At 41.4% G+C, this 26631-nt stretch overlaps 1 protein-coding gene across 2 annotated transcripts; it reads right to left on the bottom strand.

The window, feature by feature from the left end:
* Nucleotides 1-25567, bottom strand: nos1apb (nitric oxide synthase 1 (neuronal) adaptor protein b). 2 transcript variants are annotated; one of them, XM_048164907.1, is made up of 10 exons: nt 24633-25559; nt 24232-24303; nt 22452-22544; nt 22244-22302; nt 21592-21700; nt 10151-10229; nt 8476-8579; nt 3118-3258; nt 2627-2807; nt 1-628 (listed from the first exon to the last, which is right to left on the bottom strand). In XM_048164907.1, exons 1-10 carry the CDS (start codon nt 24735-24737, stop codon nt 273-275), a joined length of 1299 nt encoding a protein of 432 aa, XP_048020864.1. In that variant the 5' UTR covers nt 24738-25559; the 3' UTR covers nt 1-272. The 2 variants fall into 2 exon arrangements, with proteins under 2 accessions (XP_048020864.1, XP_048020865.1); XM_048164908.1 differs by having other exon boundaries at nt 500-628; nt 2557-2807; nt 24633-25567.
* Between the last annotated feature and the right edge of the window lie 1064 nt (nt 25568-26631).

Raw genomic sequence — 26631 nt, 5'->3', positions numbered from 1 at the left:
AAAGTAATGCAAAAGTAATGTAACACATTACTTTTCATAAAAGGTCATGCAATTAGTTACTTTTTTAGGGAGTAACGTAATATTGTAATGCATTACTTTTAAAAGTAACTTTCCCCAACACTGCTGACAGGTGATCATTCTGACAGCTGCAGCTGTAATGCAAAACTCTCTCCACAAAGCTAAAGTGCTTAGCTGCTACCCCTGCTGGTGTGAGCTGTATTTTTTTTTTTTTTTAAGCAGGAACAGTCTCTCTAACACACAGATGCACAGAGTTACTGGCCCCAGCTGTCCCGGTCATCACTCTCATCCGTGTTAGACTCATAACCGGATGCGATACCCGACTCTCTGAATCCAGGTGTGTTCAGTGCACTGAGGAACTGGTTCCCTGGAGGAGAGGAACCAACCGACTGATCTTCATCCTGACCCTGACCTGAGTCACGGTCCTGCTCTGGCTTCTTCTCCTGGTCTGGAGATTCTGTGAAGAAATGAAAGCTATCCAGTCGAACCAGGCTGTTTGAGAGAGGGAAGCCCCCTCGAGCACTTGAGGGGGGATTTGGGATGGGGTCACGTGATACAGCTGGCATGTTGGCACGCAGGGCGATTTCCAGAAGGCTGTCTTGAGATCCCACTTCATAGAGGAAATGACATAATGGCATAGTAAGTAAGAGAATAACAGAGAGGTGTCATTACAATTACCTTATTTGACAATGACAGTTTGATTCTATTCTAATGCAGATTTCTGATGCAGTATTCAACTTGTTTTAAAGGATTCTGTCACTTTAAAGGGGCTCTATGTAGGAATGACAGTCTGTACAGTACTGCAGTCCAAATTCAAAATATTGTTTGCCCCGCCCCCTCGTTCAAAGACGCGGGTGGCCAGCTTGAGGACACGCAACAAGAGGGAGCGCAACCAAATTATTCCCAGTCCCAGCCTGACCTCAATAGTTTCTGTAGGTATTGGTTTGTAACATTTACACATACATTTTTGTGCATGTATGGATATACCTTAAACGTACAATAGGAATGTGCTGACAGCATTTAACGTTAAAGTTTTTTGTATGCTTTAGTAAAAAAAACTTTACAAATCCTTTATATTATAAATATATATTTTTAGTGTGTAGTTAAATTTTAGTATTTTATACAATATCATTCAAAAGTTTGTGGTCAGTAAGATTTTTTGGAAGGAAATTAAAACTTTAATTCATCAAAGGTGACAGTAAAAGCATTTATAATGTTACAAAAGATTTCTATTTCAAATAAATCTCTTAGACTTGCACACTGTAAGCTGATGAGTTGATTTATCTGTTTTAATATGCTGTTGTTCATGGAGATTTTTTGATGGATTCAGAGGCTTTTTAGGTCAGGTAGAATCTGCAATTCTCTGACCCAGTTTGTTTGCTGGTTTCCATGGCTGCAATACGTGGTGTTTTCCACCAACTGGCAACCTGTGATGTCGAAATACTATTGGATAAACTGCAGCACGTGGTTTCGCACAGACCAAAACAAAGACAGACATTCCGCCCGGAACGCACATTTCAAAGTAGAATATCTGGCTGTAGCATTGTTTTTTTGAGGAACAAGTAGGTGAACTTAGCATGTTTCCTAAATATCTGCAAACATATTGGGGTATTTTTAAGCTTTATTAAAGTAAACCTCTTACATATAGCCCCTTTAAAAAAATGTTAAAATCAAAAATTTTGTAATGAAAATATCTACACTACCTCTCAATAATTTGAGGTCGGTAAGATTTTTAATGATTATAAAAGAAGTCTCTTATCCTTCCTCTGCATTTATTTGATCAAAAATACAGTAAAAACAGTAATGTTGTGAAATATTACTACAATTTAAAATAACTTTACTATTTAATGTTTTTAATTGTCATTTATTCCTGTGATGTCAAAGCTGAATTTTCAGCATCCTTATACTTCAGTGTCACATGATCCTTCAGAAATCTAATTCTAATATGCTGATTTTCAGAATTTCTTTATGAATAGAAAGTTCAAAAAGACAACATTTATTTGAAATAGAAATCTTTTGTAACATTATAAATGCTTTTACTGTCACCTTTGATGAATTAAAGTTTTAATTTCCTTCCAAAAAATCTTACTGACCACAAACTTTTGAATGATATTGTATATAATACTAAAATCTAACTACACACTAAAATATATATATATTTATAATATAAAGGATTTGTAAAGTTTTTTTTCATTACTAAAGCATACAAAAAACTTTAACATTAAATGCTGTCAGCACATTCCTATTGTACATTTAAGGTATATCCATACATACACAAAAATGTATGTGTAAATGTTACAAACCAATAACTAGAGATACTATTGAGGTCAGGCTGGGACTGGGAATAATTTGGTGCTATCATAGTCTTTCATTACTTAGAAAAGAGCAGTAAGAACTTTTAATTCTTTAAAATAATTTCTTTTGCAATCAGTGGAAAGAAGGAAGTCGAGAAAGACTTGTAACAACAAAATCATGAGTAAATGACAGGATTTTAATTTTAGGGTGAACTATTCTTTATCATTACTGAGACAAACATACTGAATTATCCTTTAGCCTGGCACACATGGAGGAAACAAGAGCTCTTGAAGCCATATGACTTGAGACTCACAGGGAGAGTCTCTTGTGTTCTTGTGTGGTTGAGTGCGAAGCTCCAGCTCTTGCACATGTTTGACCAGAAGCGAGAGATGCTGCAGGAGTTCAGTGTTCTGTTGCAGGAGCTGCTGGACTCTCGCCTGAGCCTCCGTCCTGGCGCTGGTCTCCACCGACAGCTGCTGCTGCAGCAGAACCACCTACAGAACAACAATTAGGTTTTTTACACTTCTGTAAGAAGAATGGTGCTTACCTGTGCAAAACCTGCCACTTTGATGATTGGATATTCTGAGTGTTTTTTTTAGAATTTTTGTTTTATAAATTGATTTAGACAAAATAGAATAAAATTGTAAAAATGTCTATTTAAAGGTTATTGGCCAAAATCAATATAATGAAAATGATTATTTGCTTATCGTATCAGCCAGAATAAAAAAATAAAATAAAAAAAATAAAAATAAATTCACTGTCAGTACAGCCAGCATGAGAAAGCATTTAGACATGTGATGTGACCTGTGCTGAGGCGGCTTGACTCCTCTGCTCCTGCTGCTGTAGTTGCCTCTGCAGGAGCTGCACCTGATGGCTCACAGTTAGAGGGCTGGAGAGAGGAGATGCCAGCCTGGATGACTCCACCAGCACTGGTGCTTCACACACCTGCATGGAGAAAGTAGAAGATACACACTGTTTATTACCTTTAAGTTGGCATTTTGCTTTGCAGATGAGGATCAATAAAGCAAATTAGTACCTAATAATTAACCATGTGCAATTATTACAATTGGTACTTAGATCTATTAGCTCTTTTGAAATGTATCACACAATGAGAATAGTTTATTTGTTAAGGTTGATAGGAATGACTGTTTTGTTTCTACCAACTAATCATATTCGAGAACAATAGGATGTCATCACCATTGCTATGCCATCCTGGAATATGGAACAAGTTATGCACTTACAATATACTTATCACAGTGACAACCCTTCCTAGAATGGTCTGGGGTGTTACTTAAAATCACAGTAGTTTAGTTCCAGAATTTAGTTCTAACCCTGCTCCAACACACATACCTGTAGCAAAGAGTACAGAACTCAAGAGGCGACACTCTGATACTTTTTGGGCAACAGCCACTAGATGGCGCTCCGGTAGCACGGCCACCATTATGGGGTGAAAATACTAACTGGACCATAGAATCCTTCACATCTTGCGCACCCAAAATTGGCGAAAATTTTCGCCAAAAAGAATGAAATCATCAGTAAATTTTATGGCACCTACAGTAAATGTTGTATTGTCTTATATATGTTTATTTTACAAGTTGTGGAATCCAACCATTCATCCATCTGAGGTAACGTAGTTAGCCTACTTTTTGAGTATTTCCATTTTATGCAACTTTACACATTTATTAATAGTAAATTAATAATTAATACATTTAAGATCATCATGTTTGCAGTGAACAATATATTTCAGACCTAGAGGAGCAATAGTACTAATAGTATCACTCCACTAGGTCTGAATTGAAATAGGCTATATTGTACGTTTTAATGGATCACGCTACGAACATAATGATCTTATAATTCATGGTGCATTGCTGTGTCTGTTATTGCATAATTTCCACTTTTGGACACTTTTGCTTTAACAGACATGAGACAACAATGCAAAATCAAGCTGTTATATTCATATATTTATTGTCCAACATTCCCAATTTTTCTGATGCATGTCCTTAATTTAATTTCATATGTCGGTATTAATTCAGTGTTTATAAGCCTAATGCTAATACTAGATCTTTTAAAGAATTTTAACCCAAACTGACTGGATTTCTAGAAAGCAAAAAAGTTTTGTGAAAAAAGTGGAAGACACACAAAGTCTGTAAAATAAACTGTTAAAAGGATTGATGATCACTAGTGATAGTATTTTATTCTGTGTTGTCATCATTCAGGTTGGATTTAAGCTTTAAAGGGTTAGTTCACCCAAAAATGTCATTTATTACTTACCCTCGTGCCGTTCCACACCCGTAAGACCTTCCTTAATCTTCAGAACACAAATTAAGATATTTTTGTTGAAATCTGATGGCTCCGTGAGGCCTGCATAGGGAGCAATGACATTTCCTCTCTCAAGATCCATAAAGGTACTTGTTTTTTTTTGGCGCACCAAAAATATTCTCATCGCTTTATAATACTAATATTGAACCACTGTACTCACATGAACTGATTTAAATATGTTTTTAGTACATTAATGGATCTTGAGAGCGGAAATGTCATTGCTGGCTATGGAGGCCTTGCTGAGCCATCAGATTTCAACAAAAATATCTTACTTTGTGTCCCGAAGATGAACAAAGGTCTTACGGGTGTGGAACAGCATGAGGGTGAGTAATAAATGACAAAATTTTTGGGTGAACTAACCCTTTAATGTACATCTTTTTTTTTTTTAACAAAGCAGCTGATATTGCCATAGAAACTAGTGGACTGCCGCTTTCAAGCCAAAATGGCGGAAATGCAGGGCTGCTGCTGGGCGCCGGTGTTGCAATGGAACATTCTATTGAGTGTCGCTTCTTGTTAGTGTATATTCTTTGCCTGTAGTTTTTTAAATAAGCCTTAGGGACTTGATGAGCTGGATCAGGTTCGTTTAATTAGGGTTGAAGCTAAACTTTGCAGAGCTGTGGCCCTACAGGAACTGAGTTTGACACCCCTGCTTCAGTAAGTTTGAACCCAAAACCTTTTAATTGCCTGCTTAGATATTGAACCACTACTCTAGAGTCTTTAAGGTAATTTAAAGTCAGCCTGAAACTGAAGTTGCGATAGTCTGTTCTTCCCCATTGTGATATACAGGTGCTGGTAATATAATTAGAATATCATCAAAAAGTTGATTTATTTCACTAATTCCATTCAAAAAGTGAAACTTGTATTTTATATTCATTCATTACACACAGACGGATATATTTCAAATGTTTATTTCTTTTAATTTTGATTATTATAACTGACAACTAAGGAAAATCCCAAATTCAGTATCTCAGAAAATTAGAATATTGTGAAAAGGTTCAATACTGAAGACTCCTGGTGCCACACTCTAATCAGCTAATTAACTCAAAACACCTGCAAAGGCCTTTAAATGGTCTCTCAGTCTAGTTCTGTAGGCTACACAATTATGGGGAAGACTGCTGACTTGACAGTTGTCCAAAAGATGACCATTGACACCTTGCACAAGGAGGGCAAGACACAAAAGGTCATTGCAAAAGAGGCTGGCTGTTCACAGAGCTCTGTGTCCAAACACATTAATAGAGAGGCGAAGGGCAAGCAATAGGGATAACCCCACCCTGGAGAGGACTGTGAAACAAAACCCATTCAAAAATGTGGGGGAGATTCACAAAGAGTGGACTGCAGACATGGGTTTCAGCTGTCGCATTCCTTGTGTCAAGCCACTCTTGAACAACAGACAGCGTCAGAAGCGTTTCACTTGGGCTAAAGACAAAAAGGACTGGACTGCTGCTGAGTGGTCCAAAGTTATGTTCTCTGATGAAAGTAAATTTTGCATTTCCTTTGGAAATCAGGGTCCCAGAGTCTGGAGGAAGAGAGGAGAGGCACACAATCCACGTTGCTTGAGGTCCAGTGTAAAGTTTTCCAACAGGACTTGGCACCTGCACACAGTGCCAAAGCTACCAGTACCTGGTTTAAGGACCATGGTATCCCTGTTCTTAATTGGCCAGCAAACTTGCCTGACCTTAACCCCATAGAAAATCTATAGGGTATTGTGAAGAGGAAGATGCAATATGCCAGACCCAACAATGCAGAAGAGCTGAAGGCCACTATCATAGCAGCCTGGGCTCTCATAACACCTGAGCAGTGCCACAGACTGATCGACTCCATGCCACGCCGCATTGCTGCAGTAATTCAGGCAAAAGGAGCCCCAACTAAGTATTGAGTGCTGTACATGCTCATACTTTCATGTTCATACTTTTCAGTTGGCCAAGATTTCTAAAAATCCTAGCCTGGGTGCCAGCCCGAACCCCGCCCACAACATTTTTTGGATGGGAAGTTCGGTCTGGACTCGATCCATTGTGGAGTAATTATGCTCGGCTCCCAGAAGGCTGAGCCAATCAAATTGCCAGGGCGGGCTTTAATCGATGATGGACAGGCTATCTGCGGTTACGTAACCACCCACGTCATCAAAGAGCGCTTGGGTTGAATTGGTTTTCACCAACGATGACTGCAGCTGGAGAAGTAAGATGTTTAGATTCCGCTATCACATCTGTAATAAAAGAAATCGACAGCGCATTAATTTTAAAAGACGAACAAAGAACCGCAATCAAGGCATTTGTCGATGGGAAAGATGTGTTTGCCGTCCTTCCAACGGGATTCGGCAAAAGTTTAAGTACAAGTTCAACATACGTCACTTACTGCGTTGCTCTGATTGGTTGTAGGTCTATCCAATTGAGTGCAGAGTTTTTTTTTTTTTACTGGTTCGGTTAAGACACGCCCCTAATTCAAGTGCAATGGAGCTGTATCAGACTCACATTCTGCCTAGAATATGAGTATGACGAAGTCAGGCTATAAAAATCCTTTCTTTGTATTGGTCTTAAGTAATATTCTAATTTTCTGAGATACTGAATTTGGGATTTTCCTTAGTTGTCAGTTATAATCATCAAAATTAAAAGAAATAAACATTTGAAATATATCAGTCTGTGTGTAATGAATGAATATAATATACAAGTTTCACTTTTTGAATGGAATTAGTGAAATAAATCAACTTTTTGATGATATTCTAATTGTGTAATGGCTTTTCAAATAAAAAAATATGTATGACAGGACTTAATTTTGCCCATGGGGAATTGACTGTATGGTTGTGGTTTGCTATTGCTGTGGTGTCATATGAGTGACACGTCATTAGAGAAGAGAAGAGATGAGCTGCAAGAGGGAGGGGAAGTTACTTTGATTATAGATTATGAGGTTAAGTGAATCTAAAAAAAAAATAATGTGCATGGATACATTTATAATAAATACCCCAATATTTCATAAAAAACAAGGATTTTCAATTTCATGTTGGCAAAACAAAACAAAATCCACTCGCAAATTAGGTTTGTTTACAGTGAAAAATACAGCACCACCATGAAACTTAGGCCTAAAGGAACTTTAAAAAAGAAAAGAAAAACACTGGTCTAATATCCATGCTCTTATGATTGCTGTAAGTGAAAGAAGATTAGCAGATTCACAGATCACAGAACTTCTGCTGTATCAAAGTCATTTTGCAAACCATTACATGAAAGTACATGAAAGCTTTAAACTCCCAAAAACTCCCCAGTGATCTAATATGTGTCAGCATGGAAAGCTTTCATATCTTATTCATTAGAGTAAAGCTAAAATTCTAGAAGTGTTTAATATGTGTATCCTTAAATATATAATTCATAAATTAGCCCCTTTATAGCTGGAAAGTTGGCATGTCAATAAACAAGACTTATTTAAAACTACCATAAATTTATCTAAAATTCACTTTCAAGGAACTAAAATGATTTTGACAAAGTGTTATCAAAACAATATTTGAACTAAACTTTAGAAACCAGCAAGTAATTATCCATCTTTTAGCCCTACTTTTGATTATGGCCCAATTTCTGCCCTAAATAACATGTGGGATGAGCAAACTGTAGCATCTATAAATAACAGAAAACAGGCAAAACTTGAGCTATATTTAAAAAGATAACACTTCAGGCATCTTATTTCTAATTTCTTCTAAAAAAGCAAGGCTTTCTTTTGGTAAACATTTTGTTGAGTCAATGTGAAAAAATAAATATTAAAATTAAGACAATTGAACACATATTTATTCTCGATATTCTGCTGGCTGAGGGAACTTGTTCAAACTGTATATCAACCTTATAGTCAGGCAGAGGACTTTACCTTGTCATCTTTCTCCAGGCCAGCATTGTCTGATTCCTCAGTGGTGCTGCCAGAAACCAGAGTTTCATCTCTGCTTCTCTCCTCCTCTCCTTTTACAAGCCATGCTGCCAATTCAGATTAATCAAATAATTTAGAATACAAAATAATCAATGGCCAGTTTCACAGGTAGAGATTGGTGAACAAAAAAAAAACAAAACAAGGGAGAGCTGGATCCAAATGCAGTTATTTTATTAACAAAACAAACAAACAAAAAATAAACAAATCAAACATGAGAACCAGGAACAGAATGAGCACACCAAACATACTGCCATGAATGAAGACTTGACAAGGAACACAAGAAACATTGGGGTAATTGGGGTACACAAGGGGTAATTGAAACAAGACACACCTGGGAACAATCAAAGAACTAATCAACAAGAATTGTTGAGTAGATTCCAAATGCTAAGGTCTAGGAGGATGATGGAGTGGAGGCCATGCTAAGGTCTAGGAGGATGGTAGAGTAGAAGATGGAGTAGAAGGCCAGGCCCTTTGGGGCAGAAGTGTGACTGGAAACTAGGGGCGGATTGGGGAGCCAAGGCAGAGCAGTCAGAACGGGGCACCAGGCCCAAGCAGGCGGGACTGAAGACCATCTCAGTGGAGCTGTAGTCCACCAAGGTGAAGCAGATGTCCACCACAGTCGAAAAGATGGGACCGTAGACCCCCACGGTGGAGCAGAAGACCACCACAGCAGAGCAGATGGGACTGAAGATTCCAACGGTGGAGCAGAAAACCACCACAGCAGAGTAGATGGAACTGAATGTCCCCATGGCAGAGCAGAAAACCACCACAGCAGAGTACAAGGGATTAAAGATCCCCACTGCAGAGCAGATGACCACCAAGGCATAGCAGAGGACCACCGCGGCGGTGCAGAAGACCACCAGGGCAGTTCAAGCAAAACTGGGTACCGACATGGCAAATCAGGCAGAGCTGGATCAGAAAACACAGAGAGGTTCGAAACAGAGAGTTCATAGACGACCTCCGTGGTCATGTCAGGACAGGCAGGAAGTTCAGGGATGACCTCCGTGGTCGTGTCAGGGCAGACAAAGAGTTCCTTGATGACCACCGTGGTCATATCAGGGTAGACAGGAAGTTCAGGGAAGAATTCTGTTTTTGTATCTGGGCAGACATAAAATATTTAGGGGAAGGGTCCTCCTCTGCCCCCACAGTGAAGGGGAAACCACTTAACATAAGTGCGTAGTCCAGAAACTCACTCAGTGATCCTCGAGGACCATTACGGATCAGTGTGGATTTTAATGGGTTGTTTAGTCAATAAGAAATCAATAAAAGCAAAATCGAGTAGGTCAGTTAGATAAGCAATGACCGGGAAGTCCGAACGTGGTTCTCGAGCAAGACAATTTCTTGGTGAAGCCGAACTAATGCAACTGCTGGATCCATGCTTTGACGAGTCTTTTGTAATGATTCGTGAACTCAAAAAAACGAGGGAGAGCTGAATCCAAAAGCAGTTATTTTATTAACAAAAATAAACAAATCAAACATGAAAAGCAGAAGATGGTTATGATTTTAATGACTGATTTTAATTTTTCTCCAATGAAAATGACAAAACAATAACACTTCAGATGAAATGTGGTTCATGTTTGATTAAATAAAATGTAAGTTAAGGTCAATATCTTCTCACCGTCAGCATTGTCTAGACTCTGTTTATGACACACCTCAAACGCCTGACCCACGGTCCGCACTATCCTCATGGCTTGGCTCTGAAACACAGACAGTAGATCTTTAAGAAACCAAGGTTTATTGAACATGTCAAACTTGCTTTTCCACATGCAGGTAAACATCTGTAGATTTTTGTTTGAAATGGGACAAAAAAGCTGTACTGGGAGAGACTTAAGAATTAATTCACCTTCGAGAAAGGATTTATAGAAGAGAACAACAGATATAAGAGAAAGAGAAGGAGTGAGTGAGAGAGGGAGAACATTACATCCATAAGTCAATTCCAAATTATAGTGAGGTGCTGTCAAAGTGATGGATTAGTTCATTTTAGATGGAGCCTGGTGCTTTGAGAAAAAAAAGCATGCCAAAGAGGCACTTATCAAGCAACATCAGTTTCTTTTTCCAGAGAAAACGACTAACCTGTTGCTGGTTAAACATATCCCACAAGACTAAATTTTACAACATAATTACTTAGAATAGTCTTAAATAGAATTGTTTTGATTATATCAAAATCAAAAGAATTTTTTCTGAATTTAGAGGAACTTTATTATGTGTGTGTAGAAAACATCTCGGTTATGTATATAACCTTAGTTCCCTGAATAGGGAACGAGACGCTGCGTTAGCCGCTATGGGAACGCCTCTGCGTGATGTCGTCGTGAAGCACGTATGAAATCTGTCCAATCAGGAGACGGAACGTCATAGGTGGATGATGTCACTGACCAGGAACCATAAAGCCAGCCCGAAAACACTCTCATTCAGCTTCTGAAAAGTCTGAAGCAAGTCGCTTACGAGCATGCAGGGAGTATGGCAGGGCGACGCAGCATCTCGTTCCCTATTCAGGAAACTAAGGTTATATACATAACCGAGACGTTCCCTTTCAAGGGAACTCGCGCTGCGTTAGCCGCTATGGGAACGCTAATCCCAACGTCGCCATATGAGCAAGTGACCGATCGTGTGAAGCCGAAGCGCACAACTCACAGTAACACCTGTGCCCCTGGAGTGGAGCCGAGGTCAAGTTTATAGAACCTCACAAATGTGTGCGGTGAGGACCAGCCTGCTGCATCACAAATGTCATGAAGGGAAACCCCTGAAATCAAAGCCTTAGAGGCAGCCATACTCCGGGTCGAATGAGCCCTGACAGCCAATGGTGAAGGCTGTCCAACGGACTCATAAGCAAGTGAGATGGCCTCGACCACCCACTTGCTCATCCTCTGCTTAGATGCCGGTAGACCTTTCCTAGGTGCACCAAAACATACAAATAGCTGATCAGCTTTTCTCCACATGGCAGCTCTGTGGACATACGCATCTAGTGCCCTAACTGGACACAACGAATTAAGCTTTTCCTGGTCCGATGACGTGAAAGGAGGAGGACAGAAGGCCTGCAGTACAATAGGTCTCGCAGTATTAGTGAGAACCTTAGGGACGTATCCCGGCCTGGGATGGAGGAACGCCTTTACATTACCAGGGGCAAATTCAAGGCACGATGGAGAAACCGACAGGGCTTGAATGTCTCCAATTCTTTTGAGAGACGTAATAATCAGAAGAAACACTGTTTTTAGTGTTAAAAACGTTTTTGACACTTCTTCGATAGGTTCGAAGGGAGCCATAGAAAGGCCTTGAAGGACAATGGCCAAATCCCAAGTCGGAACTCTCGTTCGTACTGCAGGTCTAAGCCTCAAAGTGCCACGGAGGAAACGAGTAATAAGCGGGTGTCTCCCCAAAGATACCCCACTTAAAGAAGCGTGGTAAGCAGCTAAGGCCACCACGTACACCTTCAGCGTGGAGGGGGATAACCCTGAAGAAAATCTGTCCTGCAGGAACTCCAGTACCGCACTAACCGGGCAGTTAACTGGATCCCACTGGTGATCTTCACACCAAGAAGTGAATAATCTCCACTTCAAAGCATAGAGTTTCCTCGTGGAGGGAGCTCTGGACTGGAGTATGGTCTCAACAACCTCAGTTGAGAGACCGGAATCTATGAGACGTGCCCCCTCAGAGGCCACGCCCACGGTTTCCATAACTCCGGGCGGGGATGCAGTATTAGACCGCCCGAGAGAGAAGGTCCTCCCTGATCGGAATCTCCATCGGAGACCCGTCGAGGAGAGATACCAGGTCCGAGAACCATACTCGGGCTGGCCAGAATGGGGCTACTAATATGAGACTGGCCCCGTCCCGGCGAACTTTCTCCAGAACTCCCAGGAGCAGAACAATCGGGGGAAATGCGTACAGCAGTAGCCTCGGCCACGGCTGTACCATAGCATCCAGCCCAAGAGGTGCTGGGTTTGACATCGAGAACCACAGTGGACAGTGAGTCGTCTCTCGAGACGCAAACAGATCCACTTGGGCTTCGCCATAGTTCTCCCATAAGAGCTTCACCACCTCGGGGTGAAGTCTCCATTCCCCGGGCCTCGACCCCTGCCTCGACAGGATGTCTGCCCCCACATTCAGGTACCCTGGGATGTAAACTGCTCTGAGGGACAGCAGTTTCCCTTGGGACCACAGGAGAATCTGATTCGCCAGTTTGTAAAGCGGGCGTGATTTCAGACCCCCCTGATGATTTATGTACGAGACTACTGATGTGTTGTCTGTACGGACTAACGCATGCTGGTCTCTGAGATCTGGGAGGAAATATTTCAGTGCAAGAAATACTGCCATCATTTCCAGACAATTTATGTGCCAAGTGAGATGATGGTCCTGCCACAGACCTCAAGTTGAGCGACCACTCATGATCGCCCCCCAACCCGTGAGGGATGCATCTGTCGTTAGCGTGACGCGACGACTGAGAGCCCCCAACACAGGTCCCTGGGATAGAAACCAAGGTTGCTTCCATATGACTAGAGCACGTAAGCAACGCCGCGTGACTCTGATCATACGAAACGGATTCCCCCTCGGTGAGAACCCCTTGGTTTTGAGCCACCACTGAAGTGGTCTCATGTTCAGCAGGCCAAAAGGTATCACGTTGGATGCTGCTGCCATAAGACCTAACAGTCTCTGGAACTGTTTGACAGTGAGTGACTGGCCTAGCCTTATGCTTGAGACGGTAGTGAGGATTGATGATATACGAGCCGGAGATAAATGGGCGCGCATAGTCACCGAGTCCCATACCACACCTAGATAAGTGGTCCTCTGAGCTGGAGAAAGCACACTTTTCTTTGCGTTTAGTCTCAACCCCAACTTTTTCATTTGAGCGAGAACAACATCTCGATGTTGAACCGCCATCTGCTCTGATTGAGCTAGAATCAACCAGTCGTCTATGTAGTTTAAAATGCGGATGCCTTGCATACGCGAGGGCGTCAGAGCCGCGTCCACACATTTGGTGAAGGTGCGGGGTGACAATGCTAGGTCGAAAGGAAGAACCCGTTATTGGAATGCTTCGCCCCCGAAGTCCCGGTCTGAGTGTGCATCGCAACACGCACCTGGTTCCGTGGTTGGGCAGAGGGTGCATGAGAAGGCTTGGTTGTGTCCTCGAACCACCCACTGCTGCCCGCTGGCGACAGAGAAGGATAAGAGTGGTCCGGTTCTGCACCGTCCACTGCTCTCCGTTCCCCCTTGGGACCCAGAGAGGAAGGAAACTGCTTTTTTTTTTTGACAAAGTGGGCCAGCTGCGTAACAAAAAGAAAAGGAAACTGAAGATTTTCCACCCAGCCCTCCTCCGGGGAAAGGAGTGGTGCTGTCACCATCTACGGAAATCAGTCCCATCCGGGACTCCCATTTCTGGGTCACCCGTCTTAAGGCCTCTTACCCTTGCGCTTGCCAGCCTGCCAATTGTGACCACCCTCGTGTGGGTCTTTCAGTGCTTTGGCTTGGTGAATCTGCAGTAGCGTGCAGGGCAGAGGCGGCCTCTCCACAAGCTTTGTAAGCCTTGCTGGTTAGACTTAATGAGTGCTTACAGGACCGGGAGGGGAGACACAGTTCCCCCTATGAGGTGGAGTTAGGGCATAGTTGTATAGCAACTGACTGTTCCACAGGGGAAATATGCGTGTATCCCTTGGCCACCTCACCATTGAGGGTGAGTTTGCCATCCAAGACCTAGTGAGCTCCTTATGCTCCTCTGGGAAGAAAGGAACCAGGCGGGGTGCTGAGAACCAGCACGGGCCGCCCTGAGAAACCAATCATCCAGCCTCGAGGGTTCAAGACACGGTGGAGGGTCACTCAAGCCTGACTATCTCAGCGGCCCCGGAAAGCATAGCCGTCATCTCTGGGTCTGACTCAGACAATGCTACCACACCCGAAGGGGGTAGCACAGCTGAATCATCATATAGCTTGAAGAACAAACAAATGCTCGGCTCCGAAGCAAAAAGCTGAAGTATGCGTTGCACCTGCTGCTCGTTAAATATCATCGATCTGTTGATCGAATACCATTGATCTTTTGCCTGGTACCTCTCCACCTTGTGGACTCTTATACCCCTTGGTGGAACCTGAGGTTAAAGTCAGGAGGAGTACATTGCTGAGGCTCTGGAGAAAGGCTTAACCCAACACTCTACTTCCCCTGCCTTCCCTGGCTTCTTTTTTATGGGTAAGAAGAGTGGAGGACTCCTTCTGTGAATTGACTACTGAGGTTTAAATTCTATCACTATGAAGTATCACTGTCCCTTACCCTTGTTCTTGCAGCCCTAGAACAGCTGAAGATCTGCAAAGATTTCCTAAATTGGATCTCAGCAACGCCTACAACATGATCTCACCATGTAAGGGAGACAAGTGGAAAATGGCCTTTTCCACTCACACGGGGCACTATGAATATCTAGTGATGTCGTTAGGTCTGTCCAACAGTCCATCGGTCTTCCAAGACTTCATCAATTATGTTTTCAGAGAATTCTTGGGCAAATGGGTCATAATCTATATCAACATCCTGATTTATTCCTCCTACCTATAAGAGCATGTTCAGCACGTCAGAGACGTCCTTCAATGCCTCATTGAACATCAACTTTATGCCAAGATGGGAAAGTGTGAATTCCCCAAGACCACAATCTCCTTTCTGGGCTATATAATTTCTCTAAAGAGGGTATCCATGGACCCCTCTGAGCTTCAAGCTGTCCTGGACTGGCAATTGCCTGCATCAGTCAAAGAGCTGCACCGTTTCCTCACATTCGCAAACTTCTATAGATGCTTCGTCTGGGGTTTCAGTTCAGTGGCCACCCCGCTGTCACGGTTCATGAATCCGCTGTCTCATCCTGGTGTCTGTGTGTTTGTGTGGGTGTGTTGCCTGATTGTTTTGTGTGGGCGTCGCCGCTGATTGTTTGATCAGCGGCAGCTGTGCGCAATTCCACCTGCCTATTTAACGCCTTGTCTTTCGCCTCATGTTTGTCAGATCGTTGTTTGGAGTCCTGTGGTTAGTGTCCTGTGCCTTCTCGTGTGTGTTGTTCCCTGGATTGGATTTCTCGTCATTGTTTCCTGTTTCCTGTTCTTCGTTGGATTTCACCTTGGATTACTCGTCACGGGCTCACGGACTCTCTACACCACCACTCTTCACCTACGGACTCACGTTGCCCATCGAAGTCCCTGCGTCACCAATCCTCTGCTGTGTTTTTCTGTGACTGACCTACTTGTGTGTGAAGCTCTAATAAAAGAGATAAACTTGCATCTGCATCCGTCGTTCTTTCTGTGACAGAACGATCTGACCAGCCATGGATGCAGCAAGTTCAGCAGCTTTAACGGAGTTCATCAACCACAGCATTTCTCGTATGGACCAGCAGCAGGAAAGTATATCTTTCACCGAACGCGCGGTTCGAACGCTGGTGACGCAGGTGTCCGAGCTCTCCCAGCAGCTTCAACAACTCCGCGCTCCCACTGCGCCGCCCACACCGCCGATTCCCCCCACACCGCTGGAGCGGTTGGATTCACCGGAGCCACGCCTCCCGGTTCCTCAGACCTACGCTGGTGAGCCAAACTTCTGTAGAGCGTTTCTGACTAGATGTTCCATGCATTTCCAGAGATGTTCCAGAGCGTTTCGGCTCCCATTCTCATTGCCCCTGATCCTTCACGTCAGTTCGTGGTGGAGGTCGACGCGTCAGAGGTGGGGGTAGGTGCAGTGCTATCTCAGCGTTCTCCCACAGACGATAAGATGCACCCTTGCGCGTATTTTTCTCATCGTTTATCCCCCGCTGAACGCAATTATGACATTGGTAACAGGGAGTTGTTGGCAGTCAAATTAGCATTGGAAGAATGGCGACATTGGTTGGAGGGTTCGGGGGTTCCCTTTATCGTTTGGACAGATCACAAGAATCTAGAGTATATTCGATCGGCCAAAAGACTTAACTCCAGGCAGGCTCGGTGGGCACTTTTTTTCGGACGTTTTGATTTTTCTCTCTCGTACCGCCCGGGCTCCAAAAACATCAAGCCCGACTCTTTATCTCGCATTTTTGACCCTTCCGAACGCCCGTCTACTCCTGAGTGTATTCTTCCCGAGACATTAGTGGTCTCCACTCTTACATGGGAGGTCGAATCGAAGGTCCTGTCGGCCTTAGAAGGGGTAACGCCTCCGCCCGGATGCCCACTGAATCGTTTGTTTGTGCCGGAGAGGTTAAGGTCCTGCGTTATCAAATGGGGTCATTGTTCCAACGTAGCTTGTCATCCAGGGGTTAATCGGACCAGGTTTTTGGTTAAGCAACGATTCTGGTGGCCTGCCATGGCTCATGACATTCGCAGTTTTGTTTTGGCTTGCTCGGTTTGTGCCACTGGTAAGACATCCAATCGACCTCCAGATGGGTTACTCAAACCGCTGTCTGTCCCTTCGAGACCCTGGTCCCACATTGCGCTAGATTTTGTTACCGCCCTCCCATCCTCCCAGGGGTACACGGTCGTTTTGACCGTTGTGGACCGGTTCTCGAAGGCGACTCGTTTTATTCCCTTAACCAAATTACCCTCTGCTAAGGAGACAGCGGTAACTGTCGTGGACCACATCTTTCGGTTACATGGCCTCCTGGTAGATGTGGTGTCCGACAGGGCTCCCCAATTTGTGTCTAAATTTTGGCAAGAGTTTTGTAGATTGCTGGGGGCGACTGACAGTCTTTCTTCTGGGTTCCATCCCCAGACCAATGAACAAACCGAGAGAGCCAACCAGGATTTGGAGAGAATGTTGCGATGTTTGGCTTCCAAGAATCTTTCCTCCTGGAGCCAACAACTCTCTATGATTGAGTACGCACATAATTCGTTACCAGTGTCTTCCACGGGACTCTCTCCGTTTGAATGTAGCGTAGGTTACCAGCCACCTGTTTTCCCAGTCTGGAGTCCGAGGTCACGGTCCCCTCTGCTCACGCCTTTGTCCAGAGGTGCCACCGCACTTGGAGTAGAGCCCGTGAGACTCTGCTGCAAGTGAGGGCGCGCACCAAGGCCAAGACTGATCGCCACCGGTCAAAGCCTCCCGTATACGTCGTGGGTCAAAAAGTGTGGCTTTCTACTAAGAATATTCCGCTCCGTTTCTAATAAGTTAGCTCCCAAATTCATCGGCCCATTCCCTGTCACCAAAATCATTAGTCCGGTGGCAGTCCGACTCAAATTACCTCCAGCGTACAGGAGAATTCATTCCGCCTTTCATGTCTCTAAAATTAAACCCGTTTTTCATTCCCATCTTAATCCGCCTACCCCGGTTCCCCCACCGCCGCGACTCGTAGATGGGGAGCCTACGTATTCGGTCAATCGTATTGTGGACTCTAGGCGGAGGGGACGCGGATTCCAGTACTTGGTGGACTGGGAAGGTTAAGGTCCGGAGGAGAGAAGTTGGGTTCCTGCTAGGGACATTCTGGATCACTCCCTTATCGATGATTACAATCGACAGGTAAGGGGTCCTGGGAACGCCGTGAGGCGTTCCTAGGAGGGAGGGTACTGTCACGGTTCATGAATCCGCTGTCTCATCCTGGTGTCTGTGTGTTTTGTGTGGGTGTGTTGCCTGATTGTTTCGTGTGGGCGTCGCCGCTGATTGTTTGATCAGCGGCAGCTGTGCGCAATTCCACCTGCCTATTTAACGCCTTGACTTTCGCCTCATGTTTGTCAGATCGTTGTTTGGAGTCCTGTGGTTAGTGTCCTGTGCCTTCTTGTGTGTGTTGTTCCCTGGATTGGATTTCTCGTCATTGTTTCCTGTTTCCTGTTCTTCGTTGGATTTCACCTTGGATTTATCCTTGGATTACTCGTCACGGGCTCACGGACTCTCTACACCACCACTCTTCACCTACGGACTCACATTGCCCATCGAAGTCCCTGCGTCACCAATCCTCTGCTGTGTTTTTCTGTGACTGACCTACTTGTGTGTGAAGCTCTAATAAAAGAGATAAACTTGCATCTGCATCCGTCGTTCTTTCCGTGACACCCGCTGCTCACCTCCCTGCTTCAAGGTAAGTACAGGAAGCCGTTTTAGATGCCTGCCGCTCATTAGGATTTTGAGAATCTCAAACTATGCTTTACCAGCGCACCCATCCTGGCCCTGCTCTCCACGTCGTGCTTAAGGTTGATGCTTTCAAAGAATGGAGACACTGGCTTCAGGGTGCACGTCTACCTTTCTGGGTCATTACAGATCACCGCAACTTGCAGTATCTTCAAACTGCCAAATGCCTAAACCCTTGTTGGCCAAATGGTCCATGTTTTTCTCTTGCTTTGACTTCACTATCACATAGCTCTGGACCAGCTCACTGCTCAACCAGCTCTGGACATCCAGGAATCAAAGCAAGTAGCAGGCTAGTTCAGAACCGGTTTTAGTGGAAGTCTCTTGCCATAGATGTCACCACCTATGTTAGAAACTGCGACATCACGTGAACTGTGACAACTCAGACTCCTTCAAACACTGCTGGCCCCACATCATTCATAGTCTCATATTTCAGTGGATTTTGTTACAGACCTACCCTGCTCATATGGCTTCACCACAATTTTGACAGTTTAGACTGCTTCTCTAAAGCCTGTCGACTCATCTCGCTTGCCAAACTCCCATCATCCTTAGAATGTGCAGAATGTCTGTTTCAGTTCATCTTCCACTTCTATGGGCTACCAAATGACATTGTTTCAGGTCGATGACCCTAATTCACTTTCCGTGTGTGGTCAGCAGTGTTGGGAGTAACACATTACAAAAGTAATGCATTACAGTAACATATTACTTTTTGCTGTAACGCAGAAGTGTAAGGCATTACTAATCAATTTTCAGTAATATTTTACTTGGTACATGTTCAGTAACGCTTCCGTGACAACACACTTTTAACCCAAAATTTAATCATTCAAAAAACAAAAACAAACCAAAAACAAGAAAAAAAAAAAAAAGACTGTGTAATAAAAATAAAATGTAATCAAAATGTCCTGATAATTTACTCACCCCTATGTCATCCAGGATGTCAATGTCCTTCTTTCTTCAGTCGAAAAGAAATTAAGGTTTTTGATGAAAACATTCCAGGGTTATTCTCCTTATAGTGGATTTCAATTGGCCCTAAACGGTTGAAGGTCAAAATTACAGTTTCAGTGCATCGAGCAAAACGATCATTTTCTTTAAAAAATATAAATGTATATGCTTTATAGACTCAAATGATCGCATCACAAGTGCTTCCACCAGACCGCGATTCCGTATTCTTCAAAAAGCTTACACTGAATGTCCTACACCTTCCCTATTAAACTTATGGAAAAAACAGAACTGGTGCTGCACTAGTTCCGTAAGTTGAATAGGCAAGGTGTAGGACATACAGCGTAAGCTTTATGAAGAATATGACAGATCATTTCGCTAGATAAACCACCTTGAATCTGCACTTAAACTGTAATTTTGACCATCAACCGTTTGGGGCCAATTGAAGTTAAATTGACATGGACATCTTGGACTTGGACTTTAACGAATGAAAAATGCTGCAAGTAAGTTCTATTACCTGTTCCTGGTCAGTCAATAACCGCGTATGGTGTCCAAGTTTGCAAATAAAGACAAAATGACAGCTTCTGATATATTTGTTTAGCTGGTGTAACTTTGTATTGTGTGACGTAGTACAGTGAAGGCGTTACAAGTTTGGAAGTAACTTGCACAACACTGGAGGTCAGCATTCTTTAAACTGCTCATTGTCAATGTAAGCCTAATATCTGGCTATCATCCTCAATACAATGGACAAACTGAATGCCTAAACCAATATCTGGGCAAATTCCTCTGCGCTTGCTGCCAACTGAACCAGACAGACGCACAGAATGCTCTGTTCAAACCAGCTACCAGGACCACTCCCTTCAACTGTATCCTGGGCTATCAGCCTCCACTCTTCCCCTGGTCTGGAGAGCCATCTGATGTCCCTGCAGTCAACTAATGGATGCAATGCAATGAAAATGTGGCCCACGTCCATTTGCAACATGCCCTTCAGTGACACAAGGAGGAAGCTGTTTGTCATCGTCGACCAAGTCCCGGTTACAGAGGGTGTGGTTGTCCACCAGAGATCTCCGTCTGCGAATTCCGTGCAAGAGATTGATCATTGATGGCGAGGAGGCCTTCAGGGTCCACCAGCAACTAAATTCTTGACACCGGGTACCTGGTCAACCTGGTCAGCATTCATGGGTAAACTCTGAGGACATCTTAAAGGAACACTCCACTTTTTTTGAAAATAGGCTAATTTTCCAACTCCCCTAGAGTTAAACGGTTGAGTTTTACTGTTTTCGAATCCATTCAGCCGATCTCCGGGTCTGGCGGTACCACTTTTAGCATAGCTTAGCATAGTTCATTGAATCTGATTAGACCATTAGCATCTCGCTCAAAAATGACCAAAGAGGGGGTCTGTTTGCCTGTTGTTTTTGACTACTCTCCCTCCTGGATTGTATTTGTTTGCCAGTTGGACTGAACTTTGTGTACCGAACCCCCGCCTGTTTCTTGTACTAAGTTTTTGCTATTACTTATTAACTGCATATGGATCCTAACGACCCTGCCTCGGCCTCTTCATAACAATGTGATTGTTGGGCTGGGCTCAGCTTTTTTTTTTTGATAACCATTTGTCAGCCATCTAGACAGCATTAACAATTCTGCTGATTTGTTATTAAGATGAATTGTCATCTTAATAACATCTTAATATGAACTGTCACAAAGATAATATATATAGACATAAGATAAACATAAGATAAATGTTTAAGTCTGCAGGGCACAAAAATGTATGGACAATATGAACTAATATTTTCAGTGGCAAGACAGCACTGACCCGAATGGGTGAGTGACTGTTCAATCAGCCAACCCAAAACTCTCTCACATTAGTCCTGGACCAGCAGGCCAGCCTTGTTGCTGATACATGTTACTCATCTGATGAATAAGGTGACAGCTAAATAATTGATGTTCAGCGGAATTAATCTACCACTAAGGCATCCCATTTTGCCATTTTTATTCCAATCAATAATAACCAATCAATATTATTAAGATATTTGTGCCAAATGGAATGCTATCAGATGTCTAGAGGATTCCCAGCATAATAGTGATGTGTTTACCTTTCTTTTGGATTTGAAGACATTGCAGCGGAACACATTGCTTTTCTTGTCTCTTGCTATATAACTGAATATCTTCAGGTCCTGTGAGTCATGTGAGACATAAAATATTCTGAAAAAAAAAAAAAAAAAGACAAATGAGCTGCAGCAATTGACCTTAAAACTGTCTCATTGCCATGGCAACAACAAGGCTAACATGCTCTCATTGACTTGGTCCCTTTGACATATCATGAAGTATTACAGGAATACATTAAATGTGCTCAATACATTGTGAAATAACAACATGTTTTGGAAATATCACAGTAAACATTACATTATATTAATGTCAAGCTAATATTCTATAAATGGATCCATTTCAGAACGTTGGTATTGACTGGTATTGTTTTAATGCAATAAAACTAAAGTAGACTGACACTAGTCAACACTATTGATGTTACTGCTAAAAAAATTGCTTATGTGCACTGGAGACTTCTTGTTGCTATGGGGATTTCAAAGACATTCTGCTTTTTGTTGCAACTCATGGAGCCAAGTGATTTTGATGTGACATGTGCATGCACAATGATAAAGGTCACCAATCCCCCACAGGCCATGTCACTCCAGTCATGAGCAAAATTAGTAATCAACTATCTATGGAAATAAAATGTGGTAAAATTACCTGAAAATGGGGTCTTGGGCCAGTGTCATTTGGCTTTCATCCCAGCTATATTCATATTTCTAACACAAATATTTATCACATTTTAGTAAAGAATTATGTTAATAATTTATCATAATTGTTTGTATATCCATAATTGTACAACATTAATAATTGTACAGAATTAATATTTATAATAAAAACATGAGACAGAAACACTAAAAGAGCTCACCTTTTTCTTTTTCCGCAAAACTACCTTGACACCATCCACTGACACAATAAGACTGACTTTCTTCTTCTTGATGTTCTTAATTTTAAACTCATACTGAAAATACATAAAAATAATGATAAACTAAATAAATTGAAACATGAATTGAAACAATCTGTGTACATGTATCTTCTGTACCACCACTTACATATACTCTAGATGATGATATAGTCATATAATGTCCAAGCAAAATAAATCTAACTCTAAGACCATTGTGAAAACCTTTAGGTAAAGTTTCTTTTCATGTACAATATAAATAGGAGAGTTCTGTAAATTTTCTGTTACATTTAAGTCTATACGGGTCATTTTTGACCCGAACATAACAGGTGGCATTTTTCTAACAACCTACATATAACTCAGTAAACAGTGAGAGACATATGAAACAAATTAATTCATCACTACTAAGCCTTTAAGTAAGACATATAACAAGTTTTCAGAGTAACTGGTTAACAAGTAAACTCAAAGTTGCATTTTGATAAAGTCACCACGTAAAAATGTGGATTATAACACATACAGTAGCTTATATCACAAATAAAATAGATTCTCAGTGTCTAGGAGAGGAAAATTTGACCAACCTTCACTGATAAGATGAGATATATCAAGATATCAACCACCAATGAAGATGCTATTGCTTTTTGGAAGACTTGCAGTCATTGGAAAACTGCATGAGTATTCAAAGACTAGGAAATAATCAGGAGATCCACAGGGGTCGGATTAAAGGAGATGCACTAGGCATACTAAAATGTATCTGGGTTGTAAGAACACTCTTTCATCCGAAGCTTAATTGATTATAGCTAAAATGGATAAAAAGAAAGGCAAGCTTATTTTAAAGAAGCATGACTGCCCTGCTCAGTTCTCCTCAAATACATGAAAAAAAAAAAAACTATGAAAGCTATGAAATACTACTGACTCAATTAACTGATCAACAGGAAAAGTTCCCTGAAGAGAAATCTTGTGCAAACATGTCTAAACATTGCAAAAACATATTCTCTTTGATGGAGCAAAGTTGATTAAACTAAACCACGCTGCTGCTGCCAGCACACTGGTGCAATCTCATATCCATAAATACAGCCACTCTGGGCCCCTGAGCAAAGACACTAACAAACAATGCACCATCTTTACACCGGTCCCATATTAACAGAATAAACAAATTCCATGACAATAAAAGGGATTATTCATAATTTCAGAGTGTGAGTCCATAAAGTTGACCTATCAGGACCAGTTTTTCAGAGCAAACTGTTCAATCATTAAGAGCTTTGAAAAACCCTTTGGAATGTTACATGTTTACAAAGACATGCTTTAATGCAAAATGAAGAAGAAATATTTAAGGTTTTGCACTATTTCTAGGTCACAAATTGAAATACATTTGTGACATTGACAAGTACATTTTTAGTTATTGTTGTCGTTATTAATATTACTGTTCATGATTGATAATGATAATAATAATATAATTATTATTGCTGGCATTTATATTATTGTTCTTGACTAATAATAATAGTAATTATTATTATTATAATTAATACACCCATGAGACATGGACAAGCAGTTTGGAAAATGAATGTATTATCATATTAATACTACATAATGTTAATTACCAGTAATATCATCATTCTTAAGCTTGTTAATCAGTCATTTGTGCATGAGATATGTTATTCACACATCATTCTTTCAAAAAGGTCAACTGTCTGCATCTTTATGAAGATAATTTTCCTATCCTTCATCTGACAAATTCAGGAATGCTTACCCGTATTCGTCTCATAGCGGCCAATATTTCAATCCTGCTTTTAGGTCGCACAATATCCAGGCTCCCTATGAACTGTGGCAGAAAAGGTTAAAACAAGTAACAAGTAAATATGATAAAATGTATATTCTCTGAAAAAGTCAATGAATTGCATTTATGCCAGTGCAACAGGTGAAGTACAGTTAGCCACATAATGGTAAAACCTTACATTACAGTGTCTATAACATATTTACATAATTACACATTAACAATTACAGCAACACTGAGCTGATACAATCCCTTCAACATGATAATTACATACTTACACAAGTCACACTCACACTTCAATCACATGGTAACAAGTACACTAATCTAAATTGTAAGCCATTTTATAAACAAGCGCATTTTTGTTTCTTAATATTTACCTTCACCTCGAATGTGAGCCCATGCTGGAAATGCCCTTCATTATCAGCAGGAATCCTCTGATCCATTGAGTCGTCTACTAAATTATATTTACTCTTCTCCAGCATTGTGTTATGCAATGGAAATATCGTTCGATGCCTTTATTTACTCAAAACATGCTGAAGCCTCTTGGCCGCACTGATTTCTGAGGGTTTTCTCATAGAAATATGACGGCAGTCCTGACAATGTCCAAAGGCAGAGAGGGATTCGGCATCATTTAGAGTAAATATGATCTTAGTGTTTGTTTAATAGCCAAGAAGAAGGTTCAAATCGCGTACGCCGCCTGTTAGTACGCTGGATTTCCAGCATGATGATAAATATCACACCTGTCTCCGCTGGCGCAGACGGTCCCTTTAACTTGAATTTACTATGGAGAATGCTTGCCTGTTAATATTCAGCAGACAAGCCATCACCGCTGGAAGGTTATATCAAGCAAATATTAGCGCGACCTAAGTAATATTCATGAGACAAACATTACCTAAGGATTCCAAGCAAAGTCTGCATGATATTAATATTCATCAGCCAACCTTCAGCGTAGTAGCATTCGTAATTTATCGTCCATGATTTCAAAAAGGTTTGTGTGAACCCACCTTCACTGTCAGGCTGTGAAATATTGGACTTTAGAAATACTTATAAAGTGCTGACATCTTGTGGTTAAACAGGTGAACAAGACGAGTGAATGTACCGTGCATGGTAGAAAAAAAAAGTCATATGTAACATGGGGAAGATTCCCCCCTCAAGAACAATGAGTATTTACTATTAAATTGTAACATATTTACATATAAGTTTAGCATGTGCAGGATGATGTTGCATCAGTCAGTGTGTTATTATAGGAAATAAATAGAAACATTTGCTAATTCAGTTGTTATAGCATGAAATGTCAAATATTGAAAGAGTGGTAAGATGGCCCGTATAGCTACCCATACCCCCCACCCCCGGATAAACGTTTAAAGAATGTATAAATTACTTTTGAGATAGTTCTTAGTAATTTTTTATGTATTTTTTAAAAATGTCATTAATGTAATAATAATAAATAAACTATTGAATTTAAATTTCTATTTTGACAATGTAGTTCATAATTGAATAACCGATGACAGACAAAGCAGAATCCAAGTAAAAGAGATTTATCTGAAAGGTAAAAATATTCTATGACTTATATATATAGGCAAATAAATATTTACATAGGCCTATTTAATTAAAACCATACAATTTCATTTAAAACCATGCACTGCGACTTAAACCAAAAGTTAAGATTTATAGTTCATAGTAGGACACTGTGTCATAGGCCTGACATGGTGTCGTATGACCTGTAAATATTAACTTTTGGTTTAAGTTGCAGTGCATGTATTCAATTTATATATGGTCTGATATAAGCATATATATATTCTGCCATCAAAAGTTTGTAATAATTAAGATTTTTTTTAAGCACTCAGTTTTATCAGTCCTTTGTTTGATAATGTCTTTAGCAGATACAAAGCTATTGCGTTTCTTTCCCACATGTTCTGTTTTTTCTAATATATTAATTGTTATTTTTAGGAAATAAAAGTAATTCAGCTGACTCAAAAAAAAAAAAAAAAAAAAAGGAATTCAGGTGCATTAAGATCCATCTCCCCTATAACTTGCCTGCCAAGCCATAACACACTTCTTACACACTTCCTCCCTATAGTAGCCTAAATTCAGTGTTGTTAGTAATCAAATACTCTGTAAAAAAAAAAAAAAAAGTTAAAGGTAATTTGCAACGTTTTGCTACGGTTTCCTGGTTGAACTACATGTTTCCTGGAAACGATGTGCAACGATGTGCAACAGGGTTTGGGATATATTTCTCTTGTTTGGTGGGTGTGTCAAAAATGTCAGCCCAATCAGCAGCAACATGTATATAAAGTACGCGGTATTAAAGAGACAGCTTGCACAATAGGTCCAAGTAAAGTCGTTTACAAATGTGTCCATCGCAGCTTGGTATAC

The sequence above is a fragment of the Megalobrama amblycephala genome, linkage group LG17, assembly GCF_018812025.1.
Source record: "Megalobrama amblycephala isolate DHTTF-2021 linkage group LG17, ASM1881202v1, whole genome shotgun sequence".
Lineage (NCBI taxonomy): Eukaryota > Metazoa > Chordata > Actinopteri > Cypriniformes > Xenocyprididae > Megalobrama > Megalobrama amblycephala.
Note: the sequence above shows the minus strand (reverse complement) of the source record. Positions and strands in the feature narration are given on the sequence as shown.

Coding starts and splice junctions, on each gene's coding strand:
- nos1apb (XM_048164907.1), bottom strand. CDS start 24,737: ATGCTGGAGAAGAGTAAATATAATTTAGTAGACGACTCAATGGATCAG. Junction 8,580..10,150: donor GAGTCTAGACAATGCTGACG/GTGAGAAGATAT, acceptor CTGAATTGGCAG/CATGGCTTGTAAAAGGAGAG. Junction 629..2,626: donor GAACACAAGAGACTCTCCCT/GTGAGTCTCAAG, acceptor TCCTCTATGAAG/TGGGATCTCAAGACAGCCTT.